The sequence below is a fragment of the Elaeis guineensis genome, chromosome 11 (genome assembly GCF_000442705.2).
Source record: "Elaeis guineensis isolate ETL-2024a chromosome 11, EG11, whole genome shotgun sequence".
Classification (NCBI taxonomy): domain Eukaryota; kingdom Viridiplantae; phylum Streptophyta; class Magnoliopsida; order Arecales; family Arecaceae; genus Elaeis; species Elaeis guineensis.
In genome coordinates, this window is record NC_026003.2 from 120,489,173 (window position 1) to 120,502,669 (window position 13,497).

General features: G+C 38.9%; 1 protein-coding gene across 1 annotated transcript; it reads right to left on the reverse strand.

The window, feature by feature from the left end:
* Positions 1–1,501: 1,501 nt before the first annotated feature.
* Positions 1,502–4,282, reverse strand: LOC105053748 (thaumatin-like protein 1). Its single transcript, XM_010935018.4, has 3 exons — positions 3,988–4,282; positions 3,210–3,888; positions 1,502–1,954 (listed from the first exon to the last, which is right to left on the reverse strand). The coding sequence occupies exons 1-3, from the start codon at positions 4,058–4,060 to the stop codon at positions 1,765–1,767; spliced, it is 942 nt and encodes a 313-aa protein (XP_010933320.1). The 5' UTR covers positions 4,061–4,282; the 3' UTR covers positions 1,502–1,764.
* Between the last annotated feature and the right edge of the window lie 9,215 nt (positions 4,283–13,497).

Here is a 13,497-nt window from a genome sequence, read left to right on the forward strand (position 1 = left end):
GCCGTTATAACGGGATAACGGCTATTATTGAACCGTGGGCATATTCTTCGAGATATCAATATCTCGCATTGTTTCATATGAAAAAGGACCACTCAGTCAGAAGATTTTTCTCGCCTAGGAGTTGTCACCTTGGCTATCACCAGTTCCAAGGTGGCCAACTTGTTATTGCCCAGAGACAAACTCATTAGGCATTCCCAACCCTTTTAAAAAAAAAAAAAAAAAACTTTTGTTTCGTTTGGTAGGAATAACTTTTGTTAACAGTTACTTGACTTACTTCACAAACTTTCTTGCTCACTTTAAACGAGAAACTATTAAAAAAATGGAAGAGACAAAACACTGACAGCTGACCTACCACTAGCCTAATTCTTTGCCGTTCTGGAAACGAAAAGCATCACTGACGGCGTTTCTTTCGTGCGGGCAGTTACAAGCTACGTACGAGTTGGGTTCCATAACTTTTATTGAAAGTAGAGCTAGCCTCCTTTTTTTCGGGGTTTGGGGAGTTGGGGTTGGGTTGATCGGAGTGGTTTAGCGCTTTTACGAGCTAAGCTGGAATATGTAAGCCACACCTGGCTTCTTCAAAACATGGCAACTGCATGAACAAATATTTACTTTTTAAAATGTGGAGGCATTAAATCATTATACAGGTTGAGTTTTTTAATAGTATACTAATTGATTTGTAATTAGTTGCTCAAAAAGATAATTAATGCTATATAATCTAATCAAATCGATCGAAAGAAGCTTGCCATGTGGCCAGCATTAAAGATACCATAAAACCATTTAAAACTTCTCCAACTTGAATGCACGTCTCGCACAGTTTACAATGCACGATTATTGCTAGCCGAGAAGTTTAAGATGCACGTCCGTCTTTCTCGATGGTCGAGCAGTTTTCACTTTATCAAATCTCTACCGTTCTCTAAAACGTAAATGTTGGAAGTAAATCCGTCCATCCAAATAGTCATCCGGACACAGCAATCTAAGCAGAACAAGCCATTCATCAATCCATCTAGTTCGATAGAATCAGATTTTGACAGCAATATCATACATGATCTTCCCTTTTTTTTTTTTTTTTTTTGATACAAACTATAATTTTATTCACAGAAACTTATGCGTACATCCCAGTCAGGACAAGGAAAAACAGAAAGGCAACAACAGATTGTAACTTATACGAACCCAAAAACTGTGGACATATACCTTACTTCTAATCTTAAGCCCCTGTACAAGGAAAACTAGCTATTTTATAAGATTTGTGACACTTTGACTAGCACATAGCTCCGGATCTTTTGCAAACAGAAATAAAGCGAAGAGAGAATTAAGGGAAAGAGAAAGTGCAGTTTAGCTGCTACAGTAATCTATAAGGGAGATCATTGCATCTAGCCACCAAAACGACCCATTGAAGCAAAGTTATCAGAGGCCCAGTTCATCACCATCATCATCCTAGTCACTAAAGTTAATAAAACTATTCTTTTCCTCCGCTCTTTAGGAATCCCCACACCCCACATGATCACCAAAACAACCATATGAATTAACTAGCATTCAAATGAAATCTATAGGATACAAAACAAAAGCATTGAGTTACATCACTTCACTTCAGTCAAACTTTCCATTCCTTGAGAAGGGTGAGAACAGCCTTAGTCCCCACCTCATAGCCTTTTCTTTTTTGGGAATTGGAGGGCGACCATCTAATCTATTACTTTTTTTTTTTTTTTACCAGTCCTCTAAAGAGGGAGACAGTGGATAAAAAGAGGACTAGAACAATTTTTAATGCTATAGCAACAATAGGATGCAAGCCGTGGTGGCGAGGATTAGCAAGGATTGGTGGAGGAAAGAAACCCTCGTTCTGGTGGCAGGAGCAGCTCCAGTGGCCAGGCTTGCAAGCCAAGAGTCATCTTCCAACATCACCCCTCCTCCTGTTCTCGGAGTTGGAGAATCTCTAGAGGATTTCTGACTGCTTTGGCTATTAAAAACAGAAAGAAGTATGTTAGATTTGATCAATATATTGGCTGTGTCTGATTTTAATAAATTAACAGTTGGGTAATGGCATTGAAAAAAAAAATTAAGTCCACTTTTCAAACTTTCGTGGCTGAACAATGAACTCAGCAACCACCAAACAAGATCTTCTATAATCCATATTCAACAATTTTTTACTTGAAAAAGGGAATGACTATTTCAGGAGAGAATTACATTAGGATGATGTGGTGAAGTAATTAATTGATAACCTAATTTAATGATCTACCAGTTAAAGTGGTGGTAACTTTTCCAGTTTACTTGGCTGAGTGATGAAATCAGCTACCTTACAGAACCTTCTATTAATGGGATAAAGTTAAGGGAAAGAAGGCAAGAAGTTTAATTAAATAAGATATTAGTTAAGGCAGTGATGTTAGAATTGATTGAAGTGGACCTTGAAATCAACTACCAAGCAAGAACTAATAGTAAAAAAGGAAAAAGAGTGAAAGGAGGAGAGTTAATTTACTGAGCTACCAGTTAAGGTAGTGATAGTAAAATTGACCAAAGTCCATCTTTCCAATTCACTTGACCAAAATAATGAATTCAACAACCATGATGACACCAAAGAAAACTTCTAAACGGGTGTGTAGGAAAAGAACAAAGTAAAAGAGAACAACAAAGAAGAACAAAGCGAAGACGACATCATCGCTTCATTGTTTCTTCTCTTTTTTACTTTGTTATTTTCCTCTTATCTATTTACTTTTTTTTAAAAAAAAAAGTAAATCTTGTCTATCATCTATAATTAGCTCAGCGAAAAAGAAAAAGCATCAATTTACCAAGAGGAAAAAAAAAAAAGGGCAAGCAAGAGCAAAAGGTTGACAACTTGACAACTAGTCATGAGAAATACCCAATTGGCGAAGAAAGAAAAACAAAAGAAGCCACCCAACTTCCCACCATAAAATTCCCTAAGAAGAAAACTTTCCACCATAAAAACTTGTTAGCAAACCCAAAATTATGAAACTCACTACTTCCAGTCCATTACACCAGTCACCAGCCAAAAGTTGGTGAAAACCAACTTAAAAATATCAGAATCACAGATATATACTAGCCAAGAAAATATCTACATGGAGTAGCTAATCTCATAACACTATTCCATACCCCCTACATGTGAATCAAATTTACAAACAGAAAGCAAGCAGGGTCTCGAAACCCGAAAGTAGAAAACCATCCACTTAAGAGTCCTAAAGATCGGTGTGGTAGAATACCTGGGTGTCGATTCCGGGCAGAAGGTGATGGTATAGTCGGCGCCGGAGCAGGTGAAGGTGCTGGTGGGGTCGTCGAAGGCGTAGCTGTAGGACTTGGGACACGCCGACTTGAACATCTGGGAGTAGACCGAGGGTCGGCACGTCGCAGGGCTCGCGTACGCCCCGCTGCAGCAGAACTCCGGCTTCCCGAACGCCTCGCAGGCGCTCCTGCACGCGTCACCGACCCTCAGCTCCGCCGGGCACCGTCGGCTCAGATCCGCCACGCACCCCGTCGACGCGCACCCCCCGGCGCCGCCTCGGGTATCCACCATCATCGGCAGGTTGTACCCATCCACCAGGCTCACGTCGTAGTAGTCCTTGGCCGACGCCGGCCCCGCCAGGGTGAACTCCGCCAGCGTCGCTGGCGGCGCCGCCCCGCTGCCCTTGCACTCCACCCCGCCGCTCCCGCAGTCGCCGGTGTTGCAGGACCCCTTGCCGGCGCCGTCGAAGCTGCACTCCGTCCGGGCCCAGAAGCGGCCGGACCACCCGGTCGGTGCCAGCAAGGACCGAGAATCGCCGGTGGCCAGCTCGAAGCCGGTCGTCTCCAGCTCCGGGCTGCCGGAGCCCGACAGGATCCCCGGCCACACCGTGTAGCCGCACTTGTTCAAGAATGTAAATGTCGCGCCTTCGACCAGTATCTCTGTAAGCATACAAATCCCAAAAAGAGAAGCCAAAAATCAAGATCCGGACCATAAAAATAGGCGAATTAGGCTTAAAGAATTGTAGCAAGAATTATTACCACTTGAATAGAAGAATAGGAGGAAGAATGAGAGGGATAGAAAGGGGATTGGGGATGCAAGCATGGAATCCATTAAAATGAAACAATTGGTGGCCTTTGTGCCACTTTTTCTTCCTACTTCTTGATTTGGTCTATGGCTTTTCTTTCTTTCTTTCTTTCTTTTTTTTTTTTTTGCGTCCCTGTTTCTTCTTTTTCTTAACAAATTTGGTGGATTGATGTTTTTCTAGTTCTTGTCAGGGCTTAGATGGATGGGTAGTGGGAATAGTGGAAGTGGGGGATGGGGTGCTGGTTATGGGAGCAAGGAAAGGAGGTGGAGCAGTGGTGGATGGCAGTCAGAGGAGAGGAATGGAGCACAGAGTGCAGGGCACTACCATCCATAAAATTATCCAGAGAGGGAGGGAGGGGGAAGGGGGAAATCTAAGAACTGCCTGTGGGCCTATATTTATAGAGAGCTTCGCTCATTCTTTTGGTTTTCTTACTCGTAGCTTTAGCGAGCCAGGGAGAGCCCTTTTTTTTTTTTTTAGGGTTAATTAAGCAAGGTGAGCTTAATGCCCTTGACTTTTGCTTTGATGGAAAGCTTTAGCTCTTGGGTGCCTGCCCAATGGTGGTGGGGCCTGGCTCTCTGGTCCCGACAGGATGGGGACATGGTAATGAGCAACGATAGGAGAAAATTAACCAACTTTGACGGGAAAGGCTAACATACTGAATCCGCCGTGCGTTCATGAGGTGGTAGTTAGTTCTTTTATTATTATTATTATTATTATTTTAGAAAATTCTGAGTAATATTGAACATTCATTGAGATTATGATTTGCACTGAGGTCATAACAGTGCTAGGAGTGCTACATCACCATTAAGTGACTCAATGTGTTGTCGGCCGCATTGGGCCAGGCCAATCCACAGCTACTTGCTCCAACTAGCATAGCAAATGGGTGGGTTACAATACGCTCGGTTGACAATTGGCACAAAAATATCAGCCTAAACTCACAACATATATACCCTGCTTTGGCTAACCATTCTTGAGCTCAATATCTTTTGCGGCTTGGAAAGTTAATGTATACTGCATTATTAGAAACCAAGCTTAATTAGAAGATCCAAGCATTATGCTTCTCCCAACAAATGGTTAGGCCCTTCCATATGGAATATTGAGTCAGATTCTCTACCAAGCCATATCTTATTTGGGTTGGGGTTGTATCTTTCGCATGAAAGAATGAGTCATCTTCTTTTGCAGCATCAACTGTTGGGTTGGTAAAATATAAAAAATTTATATTGCTTTGAGATTTGTATAAGATATGATCTAACAATTGATGTCGCAAAACAAAATTAATCATTCTTTTGCGTGAAAGATACAATCCGAACACGTCTCACCTTTTGAAAGTTTAGGTTACACTTGGAATGATTAAAAATGATTAAGTTGGGCCTGGGTTGGAGTAGTGTCGGCCACCGTTGGCCACACTATTCCTCCAGCAAGGTGTCAAGAGTACGGGCTGAGCAGTGGATAATCTGTGGAGGGGCATAATTCACCAGATATTACTCGTTAGACGAGTCTAGTTTGTACTGGATTGACCATACCAATATAAAATACTGCATGGGTTTCGTTGGATTACAGCACACCTGGAACACATACATGTTTGGGTTTTGATTAGATGAGATTTCCTGACTTAATATCAGGTTTTAGCCATTTTGATCCATGGTAGGCCCAATTAAGATACGTATTGCCCTAACTCAACCCAAGCTAAATGGTTCTGGTTGCTTAATTGGGTTCAGGTCGACCTGGCCTCAGATGTACCCCATGTAATGGATCAGCCAATAAGTTGAAACACAAATTTCTGTTGATGTGGGAAACGAACTCATACATTGTCACAATATGTGACCGCTTCTCATTTCCGCCATTGTAACCACAAGCACAACTATTGCAGATATATCAAGAAAAACTTTACAGGTATCTATTAAGATATTATAATGAAAAATCTGATAACTTACTCCATCTTCTAAAACAAACGTGAGACCACATACTAGTTCACCAATTTGTTGATTGGAATTGCATTAGCACTCAAACAATCCAGTATGAGCAAACATACCACAGAGATAAAACACACCATCTCTTCATTGACCAAGTTCCGAGAAATAAAACCTGTCAGGCCCGGGCAAGATAAATGTACTACATCTCAGCTAGGATGGAATTGACTTGAACCTAGCAAACATGGAAGCATCCAAATTTTGACAAGGGAAGCATTACAGAAGGCCCTTATGTGGATAGAATGTTCATCGGCATGAAAGATATCAAAAAACAAATGCAAATTAGGGGATTCTTCATTTTGTTTCATCACTTTTAATTGGTCTTGTGATAGACCTTTCACGAATGAACCTACGGTGGTAATAAGAGTGGATACCTTTGCTTTAGTACATTTGATAATAGAATTAGGTCTATTAGTGACTTTATGTATCCCTTGCTGGTCATAAACTTTACAGAAATTAAGTATATCATCCACCATGGTAGGATATAAGACTAAAATTTGCCACTTATGCCATTGGCCTATATCAAAGGTTTCAATTATGCCAATTACACCAATTACAGACCATTCTAGTACTGTCATTTATGGTTGCCATAAAGGATATTATCAGTACAAATTTGCCTTGACCAACGTATGTGGAAAGCTGACATCATTGTTCACTAAATCAAACAAATCTTTTACCAAACTAGGACAGAGATTATGAACTCGTAAAATGCTATTTTATATGGAGAAACGATGGCAATTAACTCTTTTTTTATGGCTGACGTAACAGAATTGGTCAAAATAGCGGGTCTTGTTTTAATTATCTGTGTTAAGTTATAATGCAGCAGGTTGGCTCTAAAATTTTACCTTCCCCAGCAAATGTTATAATTGCTTTATTTCAAGAGAGGTGCTGTATATACAAACACAATATATAATTTTTTTTAACAGATATATTTTGAGAATCCCATGCAGGACCTGAGAGATCTTCCAACAAGGTCTGTCCAAAGTGCTGAAGGAAACTGTAAATCCACCGTACAGTAACACAAAAATCTCTAAAGAAAGGGTTGCTATATATAGCTAGCGTGCTATCATCCTTTAGATTTTACAATGCCGTAGGTGTTGCCGACCAGATTCAAATAGGAAGCTAGATACCAGGCACGAAGAGGCCACCAGTCCCCAGTTTCATGAACCATCGGGAGTTCTTTTGCCTTTTTCCGTTTGACGTTTTCGTAATCTACCGTGGATTGAAATCTACTGCGGATTGATGACTTCTCTTATGACCTTGGAAGGATCCTGTTGGAAGACACCTCATGCTTCTGCAACCGAGTGGATGGTACACGACTCTCTCTCACGAAGAAAGGGGGCAAAAAAATAAAAAAAAAAAAAAGCTCGTGTTACTTGTGAGGAGGTGCTGGGATGAAGTGGACCTGAAATTTATGTTGCGCTGAGTCGGACACGCACGAGATGACGCCGGTGGGGCCGAGTCCGCGTCGGTACATGTCGGCGCTGATGGACATGGGCAGTTAGGTGGAGTCCTGTTCAATTTTGCAATGAAAGAAAGGAGGTTAAGCACGTTTAACTACCTAGTAATTCTGATGGGATGGGATGGGATGCGTCACGGTAGATTAGGCGTCATCTGCATTGGTTACTGACGCCAGTCCAAGATGGAGTCGCCGAATCGGGCCTTAAAAGGCCAGAATGCCAGGTTGTCCTACTGGGCCAATCATCATTTTGAAGGATGACCTACTGGTGCGGTAACAGAGACATTCATGCCACAACTGAGTTTACAGGGCGAGTTTTGCAAAAATGGGCCATTTATTTTCCTTGGAACAATGGCCTAAATGATGAATAAAGGCCTGTTGCAACCAGAGGTGCAACCGAATTGAATTTTCGAGCTCGACTCATTTCATTTGTTATCGAGCTCGAATAACTCGAATAATTTTTCAAGTCTTGCGAATCTAATCATATATATATATATATATATATATATATATATTATCATGGATATCTTACTTCGATGATCTAAACTATTCGATGTGATTTACTATCTTATAACTGCTGCATATGATTTGGAGACTTTTAACCTATGTATCAAATTGTCAAAAATTAGATAATCTAAATAAAATTAAATTAGATGTATTTTTGATCATTTGATGCATAAACTAAGGATCTTTAAATCACATGATTTTTGGTACATAAGTAGTTGGAGGTAGTAGATCACATCCAACGGTTTGGATCATCGATGTAGGATCCACATAGTTTGATTTTGATTTGAACAGATTTAAATCTAAATCCGATTGACCTTATCCAAATCTGTCCCTATATATATATATATATATATATATATATATATATATATATATATATATATATATATATAAAATATTTTATTTATATATATTATTAATTTAATATTTTAAAAATATATATTATATTATATATTATTTTAACTATATTTTTTAATTATGATTAAGATTTGAACTTGAGTTCTAGTATGGCTTGGCTGATATTTAAGTCGATTTTAAAATTTTTTTTTTAAATCGAATTGAGCTCAAATTTGAATATTAAGGCTTGATGAATTTCAAATCAAATTTTGAGCATGTGTATGGGAAATCAAGTCAGGCTTGAGCCACTAGCTACTCTACTTGATTTGGCAGTTGCACTCCTATCTAAAATAATATGGGGCATGATGGGCTATACTCAGCGCTCCATCCCTTTTCAAAATCCAATTGAAAAGGCCCAAAAGGGCACTATCATCCTTTAAATTCCAAGCTAACTCTGATTTCTACTTTTTTTTCCTGAAGAATAACAATAGGACCTCTACCAAATAGAGTTTGATCTAATTAGTTCTAACGCATATGCAAACACATATGATTGCCACTAAAATTTGAATATAACTTAAATTTTGAGAGGATTTCAGTGTGGATTAGATGCTAATATAACCTCTCCAAGAATTCTTTATAATATACTTGCTATGTCATATTTTTAATCTAAGTGAATTTAAGTTTGATTATTCAAATATGTATGCTATCTCAAAATAAATAAATAAATAGATTTTTTTCTTTTTTATAAAAGGAGTGTATTAGATGCTTATATACTGTCTTCATGAAATTGCTTACAATTTATTCTGTATATTATAATTGTAATGTAAATAAGCTTAGTTTTATTATGACCGCAAATATCTATAAATTTTGGTTGGGGATCTCAGATTTTTATTATGCATAGAATTATGCTAAAAAAAAAAATCATGAAAAATCCTGACTTAATAAGAGGTTCCTCCTTGGAACTTGAATGTTAGCTTTTTTTTTTTTTTTTTTAAAGTAAAATGTTAACATGTAACTAGAATAATTACGAGAATTGAAAAGATGAGAAATTTAACTGCCCTTGTAGAGTGAAAAACAAACGCAACCCAGATTTTTCAATGCTCCTCTCCGGAGGATGCAGCTATTGAAAATAGTCGCGTCACGTGGCTACAATACTTTTGCCACGCCATTAATGCATCTTTTTACGCAAGATGAACCGAAAAAAAAAAAAAAAAAACTCTTGACCTCCAAACCACGACTTCGGATGGACCTCCAATATCGATGGATGCGGTGTAAAGTCCCCATGGATGTTGTACCAAAAAAGAAAAAGGAAATCCTCATGGATAAAGGGTCAAGGAATCAAGTCTTGCCTTGCCTTTCTCCATATAAAGACATTTCCCTTCTCTCTCCTTTATAAAAGGCATTATGTCACTGCCCACTACGTACGTTATACCCGACGTAAAGGCCTCGTAGAATCTAACCAAAAAAAGACACTCTCTTCTCCGTATGGTTCTTCTATCCCTTGCTGCTTATTTGCTTGCTTTTTGGCCGTGCATAAGATGACAACTTAAGGGGAAATCGACCACGAACCATATCGCATAGCATATGGAAGACAACAAAGATGCTGAGTAACCTTGGCCAATGCAAGAAAAGCACGGACGTTAGTACACATTGATCCGAATCGGATGGGGAGGGAAGGAGTAGTGACCTCATTGCCAATATGGCAAAGTGGCAATCCAGATATAAAGGATTTAGCAGTGGTTGCTTTTGTTGTGTACCGAGTTCCTTGAAGGTCTTTGTTATTTAAATTTTGACGTAGGATACCTTTTCGTGGAACTTTATCAGTTGTCAGTTGAATCGAGGCAATCAAATGTGCATGATAATGAAGCTAACGAGAGGAAGAAGAGAAAATTTTGGAGAATGAGAATAATAATTATGTATCAATATTTAAATTTGAAATATACTAAAAATGATAATTGTGTTTGTATATTTTATAATTGTGATTGGTACGAATCAAATCTGCTATCCAAGAGATTCCTCCTGCATGCTTGCAGCACCAACAACGTGGACCATGTGAAATTTTCGTAACCTAGAGGATGGGCCTTTGTTTTGTACTGCTTCGTCCCCTTCAGCATTGCCTTGACCAAAAGGCCCTCAACTAGATGGAAGAGATGGGACTCTTCTATATCTCTTCTGGCGATGATGGCTTTTATCACCTAATCGGGCTTTTGGTCCAGTGACTGGCACCACTATCCTCGATGCGTATTCCTACTGACCGGCTCTGCTCTTGAACCAGGATGCTGGCGATGCCATCATGTTTCTCAGCAAAAAAGGACTCATGGTCAAGCTTAAATTTATTTGAATAAAATTTTTTTGTGGTACTCAAAAAATATTGCATGATACTGTACATATATTGGAACATTCGTCAAAAAAAAAAATAATTATGTGATGTTTATCTAAACTATTCAAATAGTCCTGAGATTTATTTATTTATTTTTTTTAATATTTTAACGTACGTGCATAAACACGTGCGGTCACTCATCTTTTAATGGACATTTTCGAAGTATGCACAACATCTTACGGTACTTTTTAAGTATAGCAGAGGATTCGTTATGCGCGCGCGGCTGCTCATTTTTTGATGAACGTTTTCGAAGTATGCACAACATCCTACGATATTTTTTAAGTTCGTTTTCAAACTTATTATAGTATTGAAAATTGATCTCTGGTGCAAGACTCCAACTAAGCCCATTTAAAGAACAATCTCATTTAACGTGAAAGTTTGGAGCATATTTTATTGACATTTAAACACTATTTATGTTATTAGAGTTTATTTTTGTGTGCTTAAAGACTATTTAGGTTTAGTTATTTTTTCCCCAATCTAATTTTGCTTAAAATCTTTCAATCAAAAAAAAATTTTCAATAAAAAAACCCTAAAATAAAGTGCAGTCTTTGCCACCAAAAGAAAATCCGGAAACTGAGGCTGAAGTGGAAAACGTGCAATGAACAAGGAAGAGAATCATAAGTCAAAAAGTTCTTGGAATTTTGTCCTGATCATGATTGTTAGGCCCCAAGCGCTTTACTTAGGCCACTTGACATTTGGCAACATGTAAGCCGCTGAATGGCGATTCTGGATTACAGTGGTAGTAGGTTAATATCAACTCTAAAAAGAAATTTGATGGTTGCATTCCAAAAATCACATGGTACGTGATTCCAAAGCAATAAACTACATGCATTTGTTTATCAAACTAAATGCAGTAAACAACTGCAAATCTTATTACCCGGAAAAGACGAGGCAGCATCATCGTGACATATCTGTCACACTTGCTGCCTCCCTATTCCTTGCAATTTCCTTCCAAACAAACATGCTCTGTGAAAATTTCTTCAATCCTCTCCACTTAATAGCTCGCACCATACTCATCACAAGTGGCCGACCAGTCCTCGTATTCAGACCAAGCCCCGAACACGACCTCCACCCTGCCAATGACTCCATAGCAGCCACACCCAAGGACAAGAAAATGCTTCATCCATTAAGTCAAACTGAATCCTACTTTTTGTCTTGAAGAAGAAAGCTACCATATCATAGGCTATATTAATTATTCAATATTTAATCACCATCACTGAATCTATAGTACTTCCTGATGATGCATTCAAGTTTTCCACCTCATTTCTTGACTAACCAACTAGTCCTATATATCCAAATCATTGAATTGATATACCTTTTACTAAGTGTGGCCTCCACCATTTTTCCTTGGCCGAGTCATGAGAACAAGAAGCATGTGGTACATAGAATCTTGATGAACGTCATCATCTTTGGTAGGTTGGGAGAAGATGGTCAGCACACGCAGTTCAATCTAGCAAAGGATTGGGTGGCAGCCCCTGAAGTCATGAGAATTAATTAAGCAGCAAACGTACGATTTGCTCTTGCGACGGATTACCAAATGTTAGTCGACTAATCTCCAAACATATAAATTGTCATGAGGAGCAGGTTGATTCAATTCGTACGATCTTAGCTGGCCTAGCTAATTGGATTTTTATTTATGTTAGCTGGTGGATCATTATTGGGCCTTTGCTTCAGAGATGAGATGCAGAAGAGTTCTTATCTAAAGTCAGTTTTTGTATTAAACTTAAAATTGGTGAGTCTTCCATGGAAAGGGAAAGGTAGGATGGTATGAGAGACTTGCTGTGTCCATCTCTATTTCTATCCTCTACCATTAGTTTGCAATGTAGAATATTGTGCAGTATTCGATCGCTATTATTAGAAGATGGATAGCTATCAAATGTAAAGATTTTAGAAATCATAGGTGATGAATCATCGTTGATGGTGGTCCATCTCCTAATAGTAGCTATGGATCACTGAACAATACGATGCAAAGCATCCACCGCAGAGGATCCACGGTCTATTAATAGAAAGTGATCTATTTTTCTGTTTTATTTTTTGGATGAAAACTCTAATTGACATTTGGTTCTAAGCCTGCGTACTTTATATTCAGAAAAGGAGGACTCAATTCAAGAAGGGTAAGGGTGTGCAGCACGCCAGCAGAAGAGGTTGGATAATGTAGGTCCCAGGACTTATCCCGTGGTGACCTGGCGCCACCTCAAGTTGGTTGACCCGTCGACCTCAGCACATTTTAATGGTGACCTCCATTCACTCGGTGTGCCGCCCATATGGATTCTATAATTTGATGAACTTGTTGCGGTCAATGCCTCACCAAGTGGAACTAATTAACGTGGCTAACAAGCATATCAAGCATTGGCATTTGGCATGGAGTCAAAAATTAGCACTTGCATTTTCTATGGTTGGCCCTTTTCCTGGCAGCCAAGTGAGTTAGAGGAAGACACGTAGAAAGCTAATTAATGTCTAGAAACATGGTGTGCCGGATCAAATAAGATTTCACATTGGCGGACCTTACAGAGGTTGATCCATGTGATACAACAATATATAGGTGAGAAAGGAGAGGTTTTTCATTCCAACTAATAGAACTACACTATTTTCCAGGTCTATGAAATAGAGACACCATAAGACTATAAACATAGGATCACATTGCAATCAAGACTACTAAAATATATATGCTCTTTCTCCATTCTTTCTTTCAATTTAAAAGCAACGACAGTACTATTGGATTGTCTGTGTTGTTATTGTATTACACCATACTTCTCTTTTCACCTTTGTAATTTTGTCTCTTGGATTTGTTGTTTAAAAAAGTAGGGGGAA

Coding starts and splice junctions, on each gene's coding strand:
- LOC105053748 (XM_010935018.4), bottom strand. CDS start 4,060: ATGGATTCCATGCTTGCATCCCCAATCCCCTTTCTATCCCTCTCATTC. Junction 3,889..3,987: donor CCTATTCTTCTATTCAAGTG/GTAATAATTCTT, acceptor GTATGCTTACAG/AGATACTGGTCGAAGGCGCG. Junction 1,955..3,209: donor TGCCCGGAATCGACACCCAG/GTATTCTACCAC, acceptor TGTTTTTAATAG/CCAAAGCAGTCAGAAATCCT.